Source organism: Anabrus simplex, chromosome X (assembly GCF_040414725.1).
Source record: "Anabrus simplex isolate iqAnaSimp1 chromosome X, ASM4041472v1, whole genome shotgun sequence".
Taxonomy (NCBI): domain Eukaryota; kingdom Metazoa; phylum Arthropoda; class Insecta; order Orthoptera; family Tettigoniidae; genus Anabrus; species Anabrus simplex.
The window spans coordinates 120,310,260-120,331,440 of NC_090279.1; the positions used below are offsets into that span (position 1 = coordinate 120,310,260).

The 21,181-nt window shown below is 42.2% G+C and overlaps 1 protein-coding gene across 1 annotated transcript; it reads left to right on the top strand.

Annotated features, from left to right (window-relative positions):
• Nucleotides 1-1,381: 1,381 nt before the first annotated feature.
• Nucleotides 1,382-20,718, top strand: LOC137503338 (hemolymph lipopolysaccharide-binding protein-like). The gene is made up of 3 exons (XM_068230894.1): nt 1,382-1,472; nt 5,743-5,967; nt 20,613-20,718. Exons 1-3 carry the CDS (start codon nt 1,382-1,384, stop codon nt 20,654-20,656), a joined length of 360 nt encoding a protein of 119 aa, XP_068086995.1. The 3' UTR covers nt 20,657-20,718.
• The last annotated feature ends 463 nt before the right edge of the window (nt 20,719-21,181 follow it).

Below are 21,181 nucleotides of genomic sequence, written 5' to 3' on the forward strand. Positions count from 1 at the left end.
TAAAGTCAAGGGCAGTTATCACTAGGGTATCCGTGAGCAACCGCTGGTAAACACAGAGGGATATAGGGGGAAATGAACTTGTTTCAGGAATGTGGGGGTAAGAGAAAAGGTGGTGAAGAGGGGGTGGAACAGGGTCACGAAGAGGAGGAAATGGAGGAGAAGGTATGGTCTACAAACATCAGGGAAGACTATTGAGACTAGTAGGGAAGCGGATATAATGAAGTAAGTGAGGTCGAGACTCTGGTCATCGAGGACTCCATAGTTAGGTTCGGGGAGAAAGTGCACGGAGGAAAGGGAACCAAAGTAGAGGAATTACGTTAAGACAGAAGATGGGGAAGGGTGTGGTAATTTTCTATGTTGGTACGAACAACGTACGACATAGTGTGGGATCTGTTATGAAGTTGAATGGAGAGGAAATTATTATCAGTGGGACTTTAAATGAAACTACGGGGTATTTATGTGGGGGGGACTGGGAGTGCGTGTGTTGTTTAGAAAGGATACATGGCGGACTAGGCAGCGGAAGTGAAAGTACGTGGACATGGTGGTTATAAGATTCATATTTACCAGATATTGTATAAGGAATTGTTTCATGGTAGAGAAGTGACGTAATGGATGTCTTCCAAAACTGGAGTGTTTTTGTAGAGATGGGATCAAATCGATAGCTGGGGGAGTATCTATACCGGCGGAAGAAGTATTTTTATGGTAAGGAAAAGTTAAAGATGAGAAACATTAAGTTCTAGGTATAGGGCTCATCTCTTTGCGGTGTACAGGTACGGATGAATTGAAGCAGACGCGGAAATATTTCACTAGGTAATCAGCGATGTGGGAAGCGTGGCATCAGTAGGCAATTTAGATCTGGCTGTCAAACTGAGTTTCCTTCTGGAATGAATGCCATGTGTGTAGGAGATCTAAATTATATCATGTCCGTTGCTATATGACTCTGCTTTGAAAATACAGTAATAATATAAAGTGTAAACAACTTATCTTTATTTGTCATCAAATCAAAATTAACCTCCTCCTTCTCAAACTCGTGATTGTTTTCAAAAGGACCTAAGTAAGGAATCTAACCTTTCTTCACTTTCATGAATGATACAACAAACCATATACACCTTTCTGGAGCGGCATTATCATGATGAGTAGTGTTTCAACTGAACAAAATAGAATCATTACAAGTAAGGGACACACGCACTATTTTAATAATCTTGGTACAGGCGATTTTTTGAACATAACCATAATCTGAAGTAGGCCTTGTCGCAGACCGTAAAATGATTCCATACGGATTTTATTTGCACAGTTTGGGATAGATTTTCAGGATTATTATTTATCAGAAATTGCATATTTCATGCGTATTTTTGTTCCAGTTACTTCGACGTCTCAATATATGAAGCCAGTTACACCTGCAACTACTACACCAGCTAGTACTACTACTACAGCTGCTACTACTACGAAACCAAGGTCCTGTCCTCATTCAGGTGAGTGATAAACACTCAAGAAGTTAATCAGATTATCTATGAGTGGTGTACGAGAGACGAACGTACATGTGTTTCTTGGAGATTTGGATCTAGTTTGTTCAGATAGAAAAGTAAAGCTATTAATCGTTGTATTCCACGTTCCACAGATAAAGTACTCACCCTGCAGTTACTGTGTAGGTGTTTGCTTGGAGCAGCAGTCTGCAGAACGAGTGCACGAGTAGAGAGAATATGATAAACATGTTGTAGGAGGAGAAATGAGAGCGTCTTGGGACCCGGTGAGTGTTCCACATATCGCAGCGTACGGCACAGCGCCCCACACGCGAGTCGATGATACTATCACGTAGAGGTTGTGGGTTCGACATCCCTCAAGGTGAATCCGTGGCTTCTCAGTTTTGCATGAGACAAATATCTGGATGTGCACATTTAGTAAGGCACCTTCCCGTTTATGGCTCTTTCCTACGGCACGCAGTCATTATATTATTATCTAAGATAGATTCACGATTTTGGGCAGGAAAGCAACTGGAAACTACTTCAATAAAACTACCAGGAATCCATACTTACCTTTTGTTTCCAGGTGAATTGCAATACGTGCAAAATTTAGCAACCATCCTTACCAGTTCTTGCTGAACTCCGCATGACTCTCAGAGAAAGGCTCGTCTCCCTCCTCAACTAGTTCGGGGCGCTCTTGAGAGCTGCGAACAGTACACATTAGGACTGTAACCGTTCCTCGAATGGAGAATTCCACTTGTAGGGGTTTTTGACTGAAATAGGAAACAAAACCCCTGGGGGATCCACTGGAGAGAAAGGATGTCAGAACCACAGATTTAAAATTATCACTTAGTTTACAAAAAGAAATTTTTCACTGATATTTTTAACATGAATAATTGAATAGTAAATAAGTCGAAAGCCTTACAACACCACCTGAAAACAAGTCGTCTTATATGTCTGACAAAAACAGAGGATAATATTTTACATCAAACGTTGCCAGGTTAAGTTTAATTTAATGACTTGCAATTTGTCAAAACCTGCGCTGCATAAATTTTATATTTGATAATTTTAGTTGGAGGCACAGCCTTCGTTATAACAGGAGAGAAAAACTGGTAAAATGCCAATAGCAGTTAATTAAAGAAAAAGTTTAACATTGATAAATACACCAAGGGCAGGAGGTAGCTAAGTGCCCTTTTGGTAGATTCGCTGACTAAATAATATTAACATTAAGAAAAACTCTGAATGGCATCGCCTTCATCAAAATGACGGAGTAAGACTATAAAAATGGGCGAGGTACCATAACAGTTAATTTACTGATTGCTTTTGTGATTAAACATATGTACTAAATAAACAATATTTCGAGTTAAAGTAAATACCTACTAACCCTAGGAAAGAATTATACTAGTGATATAACAAAAAATAATAGCCGGTATATATGCGTGTTCGTTTGGCAGAGATTTTAAAACTTTGATCGTGTTTTTTTCAGAACATCATTTACTGACTTAAGTCGTATGTGAACGATTCGATCGAAACTTGTAATTGCTACAACTTCTCTTTCATCATACTTTTCTGTGAACATAACGTTAACGCGGATAACTGTTTGTGTCTCCCTAAAGAGAATTAGTCCTTTTGAAGACCCTAAAGTCACATGTACCCTCTCACAGAACCCTGAATGGTTACATACCAGTGACGTATGTCCCACCATCTTCCAATCTGAAGGACACAAACATAAAGATGATCAATATTACGTATGAAAAGAATAATTATCAAGACATTTTTCTGAAATATTAAATCAAGAGATACGTGAATCTTGTGAATTTTTTCAGATAGAAAACTTGCTGAAGTTTGAATTACAGGTCATCTCTCTGTCAGTTATTCCATTCTTCCCTCGCGGTTCCTTGGGCACGTGGAGAACATGTGGAAGCTCTTTATAGACCTTGAGGTAGACAGTGGTCAAGCAGAAGTTCTCCATTTATCTCTTGCGCTCGGTAACTCTCATTACTTTACTTGGTACAACTGCAGATGCCTTTCCGATGAGTGGCACAATATGTGCGGGTTTAGGGCATTCTAAGACGACATGACCTGGCCTTTGTTTTCATTCACAGTATTATTATAATTCGGTCTGAGAACGGCGGTTCTTCCAAAGTGTGGCTGCCGTTGATCAGTGCTGATGTTCTCAGTTCTACTGACTGTCATATGTGCTCCTGTTTTGTGTGAGTGCTCGTTTATTCTACACTAATGTATAACATGGGCCTCGCAGGCCAACACAAAAAAGCTGCATTATGTGACTAATCAAGACGTAATGAGGTAGAAATACTCATAAATGCAGTGTTGCCAACCGCTGAGATTTAACTTTCAAAATATTGTAAAATAATGTCTCGTGTAATTTAAGCAAAAGTTGTACAAATGATGAAGTTAGTAATACGTCGTTCACTTTTAAGAAATCCAATGTGGACCACATTCTAGTGATTCTATTGCTCGCAACTGTTGGAAATACTGTATATAGTAGAAACTTTGCAGTTGGATAAAAGCCCCCTCTAATGAGTGATTAATGTAGATTTAGGCTGCTCCAGAGTTATTAATAGTGAGCAAATGGAGGTGGCAACAAAACAGGGGAAATGCAAGTAAATTCAAGAGGAAGTCATTAATACATAGTGCGTCTTGCGTTATGTCTTACTGCGCTTGAAGACAGTGCCGCATGTTTCGTACACATAACCGATCATCTTCAGGTAGCCATTTAGAGCAGTGGGAGAAGGCTGTCCGAGGAAAGGACACAAATCCGACTCATAATTTGTTTTTATGTGTGATATCAATTTTTAGCATTACTTCTTGATAAAAGTAAAGTAATTTACGGAGATCGATGAAATTTCTCCCGAGGACAGTTAGGAAACGTAACTCTCCAGAGAAGGGGCAATCCACGCGGACAGATGTCACTATGAAAATCCCGAATCTGAACATAAGTCAACAAGAATACGAAATAATTATATTCTATACAATGTTAAAGAAATGTCAACTGAAAGTTAGGAATGGAATGCATTGCCTTGGATTCTCTTCTTTTAAAACAAAATCTCCCAGTGGTTTTCGGCACCGCTTAATCATCACGACTTACCGCCACTTTGCCTACCGAATCTCATTTGAGTGAAGGGCCTTTAATGATCGTGCTACTGCTGCCATAGTGCAATGTTTGAGTGGAAGGAGGAGCATGGACGTTGATATTACACGAGCTAAAGCTTACAGAAGGAAGTATGTTTAACTCTGAATCATTTCTGGAGCTGGATCGTTCGGAGTATTTTCGAGATGATTTAGCTGTCTTGGAAACAGCCATCTCTCTTCGTATTCCGGAGATGTGAAAAATGAATAATCAAGAACATCACCGTCGTATTTCCTGTACTTAGTCATGCATACTTAAATATGTGTGGCGCGTCTGAAAGTGCCCAAAGCAATGCATCCTGGACTGAACTTCACCCCTGTTGATATAATTGCAAACATTCTAATTCATATCATCATACAATTAGAGCAGCCGTGTGTAGGAATCATTGGTTTCAAGTCACATGGTAGCCAGTAGAATAAAACGTTATGGAAATCGTTAGGAATATCCGGCAACATAAAGAATCTAATATGTCCAATTTCCAGTCCAAGTTACTCAGCTGAAAACTGGGCACATTCAGACGGGCCACACATATTTAAGTATCCATGACCAAGTACAGGAAATACGATGGTGATCTTGTTGGTTATTCATTTTTCACATCTCCAGAATACGAAGAGAGCTGGCTGTTTCCAAGACAGCTAAATCATCTCGAAAATACTCCGAACGATCCAGCTCCTGAAATGAGCTGCACACATCAGTTTATCACGTAGATAGAAGCACTGGTCCGCCTGCTGGGCAAGATGCTTAAGGCGTCCCGTTGGTCGAAACAATTTTCACCATCACAATGTTGGCCAGCCGGGTGGAAGAGGTGCTGGTGGATTGCGTACAAAAGCTTGGATTCATTACAAACCTCACCACATTGCTCACTTAGAGCGAGGGCGAAGTTGAGCCTTGAGCAAATCGCTTGCTGCTTTATGACCGAAGTAGGCTGCATGTCGGCACCGCGTTTCACCCTCTCCTTTTCCGCTATCGTACCTCACGTCCTTCACTTCAGTTCATTATGTCCTCTTCTGTACGCTACGATGCCTCCTAATCATGTCATGCATCAAAAAGAAGGACAAATAATGAAGGATCGTCATTTTCACTCGTAGGATGGTCTAAAATATAAACGTGTGATGTTCTATCTGCCCACAGGTTACCGACTGTTTGGAGGTTTCAACTGTTATAAGGCGTACCGTGAAGTAAAGAGTTGGAGTGACGCCAGGGAGCAGTGCAAGAGAGACGGAGGCGATCTCATGGTATTCGAGAGTGAACGGGAGAGAAGCGAGGTGTTCCCTACAATGTACAAGAGTGTGATCTGGGGCCCCTGGATGGGAGTTTACAAGCCCGAAGGTGAAGATCGTTGGGTGTCTGTGAGAGGTGAGTTCTCTCTAGCTCTCTTCTCCTCATGAATTACCGAATGTCGGACGGAAGACATTTGTCATATTAAACAACAGAAGCCGACATTTAGCTGTAGTTAGCGATGTTACTGGCTGACGACCACACCGTATTGCCTATAATCAGGGGAGGAATGAATAAATCTTACCCATAGAATCTCAGGCGGTAGAGCGCTGGCCTTCTGAGACCACATTGGCAGGTTCGATTCTCGCTCAGTCCGGTGGTACGACAGTCTCGTGTCGGTAGATTTACTGGCACATAAAAAAAATCGTGGTGGACAAAATTCCGGCACGTTGGCGTCTCCCAAATCATACGAATGTAGTTACTGGAATATAAAGAGATTAATATTAGTTATGTCTAAATGAAGGGAAAGGCCCGTAAAGTGAGGGTATGAGGACATTCGTCTGTCGGATGGGGACGTTAATCCTTGAGCAGACCTCTTGGTGTTCTTTGACAGGAGTAGGCTATGTGCCGCACCAAGACGTGCAGGTTTATCACGGACGCCAATTAGAGATTAGGACACACTGGGGTCATGGTAGGGACATCATCATTATAGAATGTTGTGCCAACGTTTAGTTCCACACCTCTTGTCTTTAAATAATTAGAAACTGAGCCCTGATCTCCTCTACTGCTCTTACCCTCGATGGCTGACTCCGTTATTCTCGTAGGTAACCCATCATCTTCCATTCATCTCACGCAACCCCAACACCGGAATACCCCTTCATCCATGGAGATTATGTCTAACTTAGCATTTGCATTCTCATTCTGGGTACCTTCCTGTCATTGTTCCCACCCGGAGTTTCCAGACATCATTCTCATTATTTCAACGTATATTACAACTAACGTATGGACGAGATATCCCGAATCCTCCGAGCTTGCACTCCCACACAGCTAAATTTTCCTGAAAACAGGCTGTTTCATCCCAGAGTTCACTGCATTACTTTTGATGCACCTTGCTTCCTGGGAGATGTTCCAGTTTTGTATCTCCGACCTGACATTCAGTTCTCGGAACTTTATTCCCCACTGACATGACTTTACTCTTGGTAATAAAAAAAAGCAAAGACATCTGTGTACAGGCCATGAAGGCCCTGGGAGTGGTGGAAGGTAAAGGCTTCCACTATTCGTAACCTCGGCACTTCATGGGGTAGAATGGTTAGCTTTACGCCCGGCGGCCTTTGGCCCCAAGAATTAACCTGGTAACCATTTTTGGTGTAGGATGAGTGAACCTCAGGGCCATATGCACCTCCGAAAGTGGAAATCTCATTTCCTAAATTTTATGAATTTTTTCGAACCCACGTCCTTCCGGGCGAACCGATTGTACATTTACCGCCTCCCCTTTATTCTTGGTAATGCCAATATTAATGTCGGGCTCACTGCACCTATTTTAAGTTCCAAGAAATTAGACTGCAGGATTTCAGCTCTGTCTGCCATTAACACCAAAATGCTTACGACATTTCAGCATCCCTGGCGCTTTATACCTTCCAGTAGATGATCCTTGTAAACTATGAACAACAACATTGAAGATTGCAGCCATATCCCACCAGTGTAAGTACCTTGAATCAAGAACTCGTTCTACCATCAACTTTCAATGTCAACATAAGTGAGTTTTATTGCTCCCAATAATCTAGGCTTAATCCCATATTCTCCCAGTGTGGCTGACATCCTTCCCTGAAGTACTCTGTCATATGCCTTCTCTAGATCTACGAAACATAAACAAAACTTGCTATTCATATCGTAGCACTTTTTACTTATGTGACGAATACTGAAGATTTGACCATGAAAACCCCTCTGAAGTCTGAAACCACACTGGTCTCATCCAACATAGCATAAAATATTTATTGGTTTCTCCCTCCAAAAATACTAGTGAATACCTTGCCCGGTGCACGAAGGAATCACCATCATCAGTGTCGTTGAAGTACCTTGATGGTTCAAACAGTCCTCTTGCTTACAAATAGGTACAATTACTGCTTTCGTCAAATCAGAAGGACCTTTACTAACTTTCCAGGCTCATCTTATTACTGTGTGAGCTCGGTTGTTCACGACGTCAAGAAAAATATTTCCTCTTATATTCCTTCCACCTGTACCATTATCTGTTCGGAAGTACTGTGAGTTCACCAGATTAACTCAGAACATTATTTATTTCCGTTTTCCCTCCGTACCGCACACACTGCCCATCCCTTATCAACACTTGTTAAAAGCATTTGATTTTCTCCTATCCCTTCCTCATTATCTCCGCTTACCGAAATATCATTATTTCCTAACTCTTCCTAACTCGTCCATTTCCACTTTACTTGTTATTTTTCCCCATTACTGTGGGTCGATAAATTAATATCGAATATCTTTTCTTTTACCTCTTTGCTTCCAAAGAATCCTGCACTGTCAAAACGAATTGGAAATCCTTTAATCCCGGAGGCTTGCTTAAAATATTCTCAGCTCGGTAAATTATGTGAAGCAGGCTGCTCATCTACTTACACATAGTCCAAGTGAGGGTCTCTCCTCTGACAGGTTAGCGACCTACGGTTGATTGTATAGTCCTCGCCTCTTGAGCACAAGGAGGGCCATGACTCAGAACATGGCCGAGGTACTCAATACTACTCCCGACTCAGGAGGGCCATGAAACAGAATATGTCCGAGGTGCCAAATACTACTCCCGACTCAAGGAGGACCATGACTCAGAATATGTCCGAGGTGCCAAATACTACTCCCGACTCAAGGAGGACCATGACTCAGAATATGTCCGAAGTGCCCAATACCAATCCTGACTCAAGGAGGGCCATCACTCAGAGTATGTCCGAGGTGCTCAGTACTACTCCCGACTCTCAGTACCACTTACTCGTCCCTTCAGTCGTTGCCCATAGTTCAAGTACTAGGACGTGACTGCAGTCACTCACACGACAACAGTACCCTGGGCTCATGGTTGGACACGAAACAGGTTCAACAACGAAGCAGCCGTCGAAAACGCCTTCGAAAAGTTTCTCACCATGAGAAGGTCGATCACGTGGGAAACGGGTGCGAATGCTCCTGCATAGCGTAGAGGAAGTGACTTGCATTTAATGATGCACATCCTAATTAATAAGAAATCCTCGTCATGGAGTTCTCTTTGTGAGAAGTGTCACTACCAACTAGCAGGTACAGGGTGTTTCTTGATCACCAACACACTCATGGCGAGAAGAGGACCCACATGTGCGACGATAAGTAGTACAGGTAAAGCTCGTAGACAAACAGCCCGAGTGAATAAGAATGTGTCGCTTCCTGGTTAAATGTACTGCCTGTCGTAATATTTTATTATTCTCTTTATAACCCTTCTTTTCACACACACTACCAATCATCATCAGCTGTCAGCTACTCCGATCTCTATTTATAGCTGACGTCGTGTTTTACCGATTTCTTACTAAATATTTCCTTATTTCTTGCGAATCACTTGAAGTAATTCGTGAGGCAGGGCCCAGAAACATGCTTACAATATCCATATTTCAATTTGCACTACTAAAATGTACTCTTCGCTACTCGTTCAGATGGTCTCGAACACAATATTTTTATATATAACAAGCGGTTTTGAACGATGACGACCGCACGTAAATGCTGTCTCTGTTTCAGGATATATATCGCCGTGAATTAGCTAGAAGGATACGCGTACCAGCGTTATCACCTTGATTGATATTACTGAGCAGAACCAGAGCGGGAATGTCTTTACTTTGACACGTGAAAATGGTGGAGGAGCCCTCACAGACTTCAAGAGTTCTAACAGGCAGCAAGCTACAACTTTTTAGATTGCCAGATTACCAGGTCTCATTTACATCAGAGCCAGAACTTCATATTCCTCCAAGATATTGATTTATCTCAGTCTCAAGTGCAGAAACGCAGTCCCGTGTTTTCTCGCAGACTTTCTCATTTCTGATCAGTAGAATGTGTGGCCTTGTTCTTACAGTTTGCACTCATAGACGATGATCAATTCCGTTGGTGATAAAACAGCACTTGTCTGGTCATCACATCCTCCTGAGACACACAGCCGGATGGCCTTCCTGATGTGGGGAGAGGTGTTCTCAATTGTGTGAGCTGAGAACTTTCTTGTAAGGACAAAACGGAAACCTGATTTTGAGAAGTACCGAATGCATCTCACAGTGGACACAGACCAAGTGTTCGTAAACCTCCGTTGAAAAACTACGTGGTGTGTTTTGTACTTCAGTTTTTCAAATTATTGATGTAAATAATGTAATCACATCTTCAGACCATCGCAATCAGACCTTGTAAATATATGGATCTTATTGTTCAGCAAATGTCTACAAAGCGGAAAATCTCCGAGGACTGGAGGAAATCCTGAATAAAGACATTATATAAAGGAAAGGACTAGGCGACAACTGAATCTCATACTGAGGGATTGCTCTAGATTATAATATCAGAAAGACTAACGAACTTCACTGACCATAAAATATATGAGTATCAGTTTAGATTAAGAAGGAAACGATCACCTTCGCAGGCTATAAAATGTCTACAAGAAGACATCTGGGCGGCTTAACACACCCCATAGGCCAATACTGTACAGTCTTCACATTCGACATGTTGGACAGGAACAGTATGGACTCCATGACAGAAGACAAGGCAATTGTCAAACTCATAGGAAACTCCTATCACAAAGCAATGTAGCGATATACGACGGGATAAGAATTTTATCACAAGAAATCCTTCAAACAAATTGAGTAATTCAAGGTGACCCAGTTAGTCCCCTCCTGTTTAACATTGCTACATCTGACACAGAAAATCCATTGAAAATATGAAATCGGTGTCGCTCTATATGTATGCTCATGACATGGTCCTAGGTTCGTAGACCGAAAATGACCTTAAAGAAGCCTTAAACAAACTGAACATTTGAGCTGAAAATAACAAATTCGTCATAAACCAGGAAAAGTATACATATGGTTTTTCGAAGAGGGGCAGGTTACCGACCGAAGACAAGATGTTACTAGGAACAAATACTTAGGACTAACTCTAGAGACAACAGGAACGTCATACAGGATCCACATCAGGGAAAGAGCGATAAGAGCTATGACTCTGTCCAGCGCTAAAATAGTACCAATTATCACGTGCGACTAGGAACTGATCTGGGAATTTCTAGAGACAATAGAAAATGTAAAAGTCCGCTTCCTAAAATGAGCCCTCGCAATATCAAAAAAGCGCCCTCAAGGCTTGCGTATGAACCTGCAAGAGAAACCTCCTTCAATGAGGACTTGAGATGTCACTTAACCAGCCAAGAAAATAATTATTGACCCTCCGACGAGACAAGCGGACGAATATAGAAGAGAATTTCTACTCTACAGATGCCATGATTGATAGAGGATGGACAAAAGGAAACCACGAAGTGCGTTCTGCACTGACAAGCCTGGCAATACATGGATACCACCACAGAATATGCAAGACTGCGAAATACCATGAACCCAACAAGGACTCTTCGTGTAGTTTGTGTGACAAATAATACTCCTCCTGTTGCAAGAATCGCAAGAGAACACTACTATATTATACCAGAGAATAAACACCCACACTTCCCCATGTGCATTTCTATGCTCTTATTAATTAATTAATTCAAAGTGCCCACATGTCTCGTCGTGAAAGTATAATAGATACGTAGTGTTCCTAACTTCGTCGTAATCGCCAAGAACTCAATGGTGTCGCTCTCTACTCGCACGTGAACAGTAATTTACAAATTGAGATGCTAACACTTCAGAGACATATGAAAGTTGTGTGGCAATATCATCCATATCCTTGATAACGACTACGGAACCTCCTAAACCTCAGACCAAGTAGTGACATCGTCGATAGTAAGACGACCAAAGCCAACTTCGCTGTTCTAATAGTCTCTGCGATTTTATCCCGGAAATGTTTTCTTCTGAACAGATGACGTCTAGAAGTGAACCGCGGTGTCTTCAGTTGACCTCAGGTTAACTAATCGATACATATGTACTTGCTCTCTTCACCTTCACATCATCGACTCCCGAAGCAGTTTCTACTTTCTGGTGCGCTTGAATTTTCATATTTTTTGTGATATTTGAAGCCATCTCCTTCCCGTTTCTTCTCAGTTATAATAAAAGAAAGTGCTCGAATTTGTTATGAATCTCACTGTGCTCCCTTTTCAGCTTCCTTATTGCAGCTACTACAATCTCCGTTGCTCTTTGAGTCTTCGACTTGCACGTTTCGCATCACTTTATTCCCTGCAGCCACCAACAAGTGCAGTCTGACACTATCACTCCACTGGGGGTGATATTGGCACTGTGCCTTTGAGTATTTCGTTCATCGCAATTATGATTCTCATCGCTTCACTTTGGCTGAATTTTGGGTGGTTCACTGGTTTGTATTGACTTTAGATATGTTCGTGTCTGTTATAAAATGTGTACTACGGGTGACAGATCGCGATGGGCATAGTTTCGTCAGTGGGCGTGCGCAATGAAAGTAGAAAAATTACAGATGGGAAGCAACCTCCTAGGAAACCATCGCATGAAGGAGTCTTGTTTATCTCTGATGTTACTCAGTGGAACACAGCATGGGGCGTTACGATATCCAGGTGCTACCAGCACGCCGAGTGCTAGAGATCGGTGGCTGTGAGGATATCTTGGCCAGATCTTTCATGTATTAAATCCCTATTTTGTTTGTCATTCAGGGCGATATTGAAATAATGAGAATGTTTCCACAGTTATAGACAGACGCTCATTTCTGCGAAGTGATTGCCTCGTGTGATGATGTGCACAGCTACAACGGCACTTCTGTTGCCTTACACAAAGTTACTGAGGAAACGGCAATCATTGGCACCAGTTACACATTACAAGAACTCGAACTGTTAAGTGTTAAATACTATCTCTCAGTGAATGGATCATTTGCACTATGCAAGCCATGTTATCTCCATAGTATGTATTAAAGGCTATTAACATACATACATTATCATTATAGACTGTTATGCCTTTCAACGTTCAGTACTTCCAGGGATAACGACTATCTGTCTTTTGTTTCATAAATACGTTAACATGTGTGGTTCTTATTTCCAATTACTTGTCATACAACACTAGTCGTTTATAATGTTGTGAGTTTCTGACAGCACGGCGCGATTCTTACTAAGTGGACATTTTAGGTCAACAGATGGATAAAAAGGCAGTGCCACATCTTTTTCAGACACAGTGCTCCAGGCATAGTGGATTTGATCTTGGTTTGAGGAGCATCAGCATGTACTTCAACTTCTTCTCTGGCCTATTCAATCACTCGAACCACTGTGGTACGTTATACCGACAAGACTTCATCGTTTCTGAGGCAGCTCGTTCATTATTTCATGTCGGCATTTGTTACTTATTACTATTTTCAGTTATTGGGTGGTGGTATGGTGGTGCTTGTATTTGATGAGGAACTAAAATTGGGCAGCCATCCACTAATGGAGCAAAAGAATGAAAATGTCTGACACTTCGAGAGATGAAGGTATCGGCCTGAGAAAGGGAAGGGGGAGATGAAAGTCTCCTCAGGTATCAAAAATGTAATATCGCCGTGGTCGGACAAGAACGAGAGTTAACCAAAGATAGATGAACGTGAGGAGCCTGACAAAATTATGTGGAAGTAATGCCAGGACTCAGCTAACTTCAGCACGGTCACTAAGTCACGCTCCAAAATGAAGAGCTCTTGGGGCGCATTTTATTATCCTCTTACGATTGGCAGAGAATACCATGGATGTATTCTATGGTCCCTACCCACGGGGTCGTACTTATCGGGAAAATAAAACAACAATGTTGTCGCAACCTCAAAACACACGGATAAGAATTACGATACTTGAAAATGTTGAAAATATACCGAAAGCGATGAATGTGTCCTATAAGGGACGGACTATTTATTAATAGAATTGTAAGAATAAGTACATCAAATCAGAATAGAAATACCGCGGTGCGTAATGATAGGGAATACAATTCAATACAGAAGAGCGGAACAGAATGTGGAAATGCACGTAATAGAGTACAACTGGCAGCACACGGCGTATCGACATGAAGTACCAGCTTCGTAACATCAAAGTTATCGGATTGAAAACTGGAGCACGAGATAACATCCAAGACTTCTTTATAAATTTCCACAAAGTGCTTCAGCTGCCTGTGAAAAGCGTAGATAAAATTGACATCGCTCCAATTCGTGGATCTGTGAACATATTCCGATCTCATTTACACGGACCTGGTTGACTTCATGATAGCAATATGTAATACCAGTCTGACGAATCACTCACGTGGTAAGTTGTTGCCATCAATAGAAATTATTTTTAGAATAAGATTACTGGTGGCTTAACAGTGCAGTCAAGTAGAACATCAGTGAATATTGTTTTAATAGGAATGCCACTGGGAAACCATCCTCTATTAAAACAAATCAGAAGCGGTCCGACATTTCAAAAAATTGAAGGTACCGGAAAGATAGAGAAGCCCCACGACGGTCGTGATTATGAAAGACTCCCAAGGACGTCGGTGTCGGATTAGAACAAGTGTTGACCCAGAGAGGTCGCACAAGAAAGATAAGAGAGAGGAGCCTGACAAGAATTTAGTGGGGAAAATGCCAGGCTCAGCTAGAGGACCCGTGGTCGTCAAACCACGTTCTCAAGTGAGAGTCAGTGGTTGACCTTTTAGTGTCCTCTTACGAGAAACAGGGGATACCGTGGATGCTCATCTAACTCCCAAACCCTCTGGGGGTCCTGAAGGCTGAGGTTCCAATCCCGCTCTATACTGGGTTGATATTTTCATCCAGAAATGCGCGTGTTGTCAGGAAGTCCATGTGGCCGTAAATCTGAGGCGAAAACCAAAATGAGCCTGGGGTGTTCCAGTGACCTCGGAAATAACTGGAATAATATGAAGAAAGATAAAGTGTTATGGATCGAGTGTACGACACTTGTGTCCTGTGTTTCAGGTGAGCCTGCACTCAGCAGTTGGTGGTATCCTGGTTACCCGAATAACAGTGCTGGTAGGAAGTGCGCCCTTGCTGACGAGACAGGTCTGCTGTGGAACGTCGATTGTGCAGAACGCCTGCCCTTCATCTGCGAGATCCCGCTGTGAACAGATCTCATGTACAGTGTTGATATATAATAAAGATACTTGTAAATTAGTCGTGACGTTTTTTCTCTGGTTTCAACACTCACTGCAGGGAAAGTTTACAGAACAACGAGGTCATCAGACGTGTGATGTTCTACCTTCCCTTAAAAACAACAAGGTCATCAGACATATAATGTTCTACGTCCGTTTAAAAACAACAAGGTCATCAGACATGTAATGTCCTACCTTCCCTCAAAAACAACAAGGTCATCAGATATGTAATGTTCTACCTTCCCTTAAAAACAACAAGGTCATCAGATAGGTAATGTTCTACCTTCCTTTAAAAACAACAAGGTCATCAGACATGTAATGTCCTACCTTCCCTCAAAAACAACAAGGTCATCAGATATGTAATGTTCTACCTTCCTTTAAAAACAACAAGGTCATCAGACATGTAATGTCCTACCTTCCCTCACAAACAACAAGGTCATCAGATATGTAATGTTCTACCTTCCTTTAAAAACAACATGGTCACCAGACACATGATGTTCTACCTTCCCTGAAATTCAGCAAGGTCATCAGACACGTAATGTTCAGCTTTCCCTCAAAAACAACAAAGTTATGAGACATGTAATGGGTTACCTTTTATAAAATACAAGGCCATCTGGCATATGTAGTGGGCATTGAGGTTTCACGCCATTGTTGATAGAAGTGTGCAACTGTGGTTTTCTCTACTGTCTCTCGACTCGTTCGACACTTTACTCAGGGACCGTCTTCATTCTGGAGCTCAAATGTAGAGCTGACAGTCTACGTACAGCGATGGAACGACTGCGAACAGAGCGGCATTCAGTAAAAATCTCCATGATTTTGAACGTAATACACGAACCGGAAAACGCATGAGGGACATGAAGTCCCCGCAATCCCCACTGTTTTATGGTGAAAATACCACCAGGTACCGTTCTGAGACATTCCCAGGTAAAAATAAAACACGGCGACTAAGTGCTACTGCCGAGGAGCAGCCTCCTGAATTGTGATCCACAGCAGACCGTCACACACGTCAAGAAACCTCGCTCATCGAAGGCCCGCAAAAGTCTTCCATTATCCATCCCTACAGGCAGCTTTCAGAGGCCATTTGTTGGGCATAATCTTTACCTGGCTCGGCAATTGGAATCCCAGTGCCCTTACGCCATATGCTGTTGATCAGTCACTCAAATGGTTATGGATTTTGTACGGCCCAGGAGCCGCTTTGCTGCACTCCTCAAGTCCATCTCCATGAAGGGCGCCTGAGATGGTGTGCCACAACCTAGCGCTTTATGGCCAGAACTGAACATACCTGCCGAAAGTGACGGGAGATGGAGATGAGTAGGTGAATTGTGTACTCCGACGATACGCGGGAGTTCTGCCCACACTTGCGATGATGGAGTATGTGCCGTCACGGAAGACACATACTATACCTGCCATCTCGAATCCATAAATGGGCTTTAGGCCGTAGGTATTTAATTACTATATGTTTGGTCATCTGACTAATTGCGAGAGATGCCGGAGGAGGAAACACTTGTTGTTCTGCCGCAGTCGCAATTCCCAGCGTGGTTTTCAACAGACCCGCAATCACTTGGCGTTTGGAAAATTACGGCCAGTTTTCCCATGAGGTAGGCAGTGTTCCGGCACTTCGGACTCTCTTTGTTACCGCCATCCATTTGCTATGGGGATGTTATCCGCGTTTGCGTTACATTGAAGAGCTAGGGAAGGAATGCAACTGGAAAGTACTACAGTGTAACTGCGGGGGATCCAAGACGAATTACGTACTTCAGGTTTCAAGTCAAAAGTAGCACAACCTAAATTCAGCAAATTGCCTAATCATTTGCTTGCATCACTGAAATCTGCAGGACTCCCAAAGTGAGGGCTGGTGCTGTTCAATGATGAAAAAAGATGAAATAATTCTACTTTTCTACTTAAAACGAAGTTAGAACTGTTGGTCTTGTCGTTCCGTTTTCCTGCCACTTACTGACTCAGTTGGTTCCATGGATCCTTGAGGAACCTGAGGAAGCCTTTCCTTGACCTTCAGGTAGACAGTGATCATGCGGGAGAATTATGTTTCCTTTTTGGGTTGATGTGGTTCGGCTTGAGTAAGCCGGTGCTGAGATTCAAAGTTCCGCTGACCGAACTCTCGCAATGTTCTCGTTAGAGGAATTTTGTACCGTCTTTTTGACATTGAACATTGCTGGGTTTAGGATGGTTCTCTATCATTAAGCTGACAGACTTCCACTCTGCAGCTTTGCTACAGCCTCTTGAGCTTTTGCGGGGCAATGTACGTCTGACACTAAAAGGACACTCTTCAATTTTTATTGGCATAGCAATAGTCAAATGGCAGAATTAACGCCCTGGTTGGGTCACACCACCTGTGGGTGGAGGCGATTGATAACAACCAAGTTAAGTTCTGCCTTTCGCAAGAGACGTCTAAAAGGAGCCGTAGAGGTTCTTGATTTGGGACCGTTGTCTGGCGACCAATGCACACTTAGCTGAGTTCTGGCACTGCTTCAACTTACTTGAGGAAAGCTCCTCACTTTCCTCTGTCTTACCCGACCCTCCTTGGCCAACACTAGTTCTTTTCTGACCCCTTAGGTATTAGGTATCGGGGCCTGCGGTGTCTTTCATTTTCAAGGCCTTCGTGGCCCGTGTCTTTCTTTCGCTGGTACCTTCATTTTCGACATTATCTGTTTAACTTCTGTTTAGTGTTAATAGAGGGTGGTTAAATTAAACCCACCACCACCACCACCACCACCACAATGGTTTCCCTTGAGCAGATGCCAATGTAGAGCTTTAGGGTTGTTTTGCGGGGAACTGTGATCATGGACACATTTCGGGCAGAGGTTTAAAAAGCCACTAAACTCGGTATCTGACGGATAATTCACTTTAGCTTCTGTCCGAAGGCAGTGACTTCTATGTGAAAGATATCACTTTCTCATCATTGTTTTCGGAAGCAGTTTCTAATTTATTTACAGTCTCGTCGCGAATCTCAATGTTGCCTTTTCAGTTTCGTCACTGTACCTACTGGAATATCCGATTTTGTCCGAGTCTGCCATTTTCAGCATTCCCAGCAAAGACGACACGGCTCTGTGTTGGTGACATATCACATCACTGTCTAACACAGGTGGTGATATTAGCGCTCCGCCTTCATCACAACTGGGATGCTCATGGCCTCTTGCTCGCTCATGTTTCGCTGTTTTGTGTTTACACTAGTCGCGAGAACATAACGGTATCTTATTATCGGCTATAACATGTGCACTACAGATGACAGATCGGTCATATCGGGATCATGGAGATGGATGGGAATAGTTACACACACAGGAATACTTACAATTAAACAAAATATTAACTATGAGGTCCTGGGTTCAAAATCTTGTGAGAAATAGCCGTGAACCATTAGTCTCTTAAAAACCAAGGACTCTTGTTACTCTCAGTGGAACACAGCATGGCCGCGTGCTACCCAGCTGTTTCCTAGCGGGATCGTCTATAATATTGTAGGTCTTGACACGCCTCGTACTGGAAGACACGGAGATGATCTTGCTTTGCGCAGCACCAGGATCAACTTCAACTTCTTCCCTGCCTATTCAGTCATTCTACGGCCCACATCCACGAGGGTTCCCCAAAGGTGAGATTCGAATCCCGGTCTACTCTCGGTTGATATTTTAATCTCGAAATGCACGTGGAGTCTGGAAGGGCATCCGACCGTAAATCTCCTGCCAAAAGCAAAATTTTCCTTGGGGTCTCCAGAGACCCCAGAAACAACTGCGATATTCTGAAGAGAGAATAATTGTATGGATCTACTGTGCGACTCTTGGTGGCGGTCTGGTACTTTAGCCCTCATTTTCGTTTTTCACAATATTATCTCTGACATCTGGAGTCTTTGTAACATGCTGAGTTGTGTCGCTGTGGTGAATTGACAAATATTTCTATTTAAACGGAAACAATTTATATGAGTCCAACTTTGTCCGCCGCAGTAAGAGAGAATGTATAAACGGCAGACAGGTCCTAAGTTGCTTTTCGCTAAATAGCAAACAGAACTAATAATAGCTCTGTTGGTAATGAGGTACACATATGTTGAGCATTCTGCGTACAAATTCTTTTAAAATGGTGTCACGTTTCTATGTAGGAAAATAAAAGTTTCGTTCTATACATCTCTCAGTCACGGCTATCCATCATCGGTTGCCCAGATTCACGTTAGTCTAGTGACTGACTGAGATCAATGTTCTAGCTGTGAGGCGTTAAGCACTTGCTGGTAGGCCTGAGAGGAAGACTGTTATGCTACCGTATTGAGGTATGGTGAGTAAGGTGTCCGTGTATTGTGCGACGTGTGGACGTCAGAGTGGCCCTTAAAACCCATACTTACCAGTACTGACATTGACACCTGCACTGTGGATATGTAACATTGTCAGGCTACACATCCACACATTACATTACAGCATGTACGGTTACAATATAACTTTGTCAAGCTACACATCCACACAGTACGTCACAATATGCACGGTTACAATGTAACTTTGTCAAGCCACCCACCCACACATTACATCACAGCATGCAGAGTTATAATGTAACTTTATCTGACCACCCACCCACACATTACATCACAGCATGCAGAGATACAATGTAACTTTATCTGACCACCCACCCACACATTACATCACAGCATGTACGGTTACAATATAACTTTGTCAAGCTACACATCAACACAGTACGTCACAATATTCACGGTTACAATGTAACTTTGTCAGGCCACCCACCCACCCATTACATCACAGCGTGCAGAGTTACAATGTAACTTTGTCTGACCATCCATACACACATTACATCACAGCATGCACGGTTACAATATAACTTTGTCAGGTCAGCCACCCACACATTACATCACAGCATGTACGATTACAATGTAACTTTGTCAGGCTATTACCCATCCAGAGTTTACATCCACACCCTGCACTGTTACTAGGAAACATGGTCTGGGCATCCATTCTTATCTTATATCACAGACTGCTCGGTTGTATGAAAACATTGTCTGGCGATTCATCTAACCTCCACATCACAGCCTGTACAATTTCTTGGTAACAATTTCTGGCCATCCATCCATACCTTACATCAAACCTGCACGGTTACTAGGTGACACTGTCTGGCCATCCATCATGGCCGGACTTTACTAAGGCCGTGACATTTGAGATCTGGCAACGTCGCTTGGAGTCAAGCATATGACTTCTGTGTTTGTAATTTATAAACAAGTCTAACGTGGTGTATCATTATATTTTGTGTTGAGCGTGAATTAACTTGATGGCACTGTTTAAAATTCAAAGTATACTGAAGATATTTTATGTGCTATAGTTTAAAATATTAATCTACACGCTATTTGGCATCCTGGAACGGCATTAATTTACGGCGAAGGTGAGCTTTCTCATGTTGCAGTATGTATAAGAGTGACAATCCACACCGTTGTTTTAAGCCATTCTGTGTTTGTATTTTTAAAATTGAGCAGTTAGAAAGAGCAGAATGATTGTGTTATTTTATTTTACATTGCACAAATATAACAACTAAAGCTAGGCTTAATTTCAGATGCCAAGGCATTGCTGTGTTCTTTCGTGCTCCAGCAACTATGATTCTAATAGACAGTTGTGTGGTGCCAATTATAATGTATCTGTTTTACAAGTTTTTGAAGCTGAGAAGAAGATAAGAGTGCAGTGTTTGCTAGGATTAAGGTCTGCAAAATATAAAGAAATATATTTAAGCAAGGACATGTTTGAATTAGATTCCGATTCATTGAACATAACTGACGAAACAGATATACGCAGTGAATTTTCCAGTGTGCTAGTGAAGGTAAGTGAAATAGAAGTAGACTTTGATAACATGTTTCCTGTCATTTACGTTTCAGGTTATGTAGCTTTAAGCTGCCAGTAAACTTAATTGCGGATACTGTATCTCGAACATATCAAATGAAGCAGTGGAAGATGGCATGTTTAATAGCTTAAACAGAGGTGGATTATCGGTCCCTTCACAATTGCTCTTAAATGTGTGTACAAGTATATATAAGATCATGCAGATTTTAATCTCTGAGGAATATAAAGTAGCATTCTTCAGAAATTTGTATGGATTCAGCTTGCTAGGCAAAGTGTAAGTGATACAAC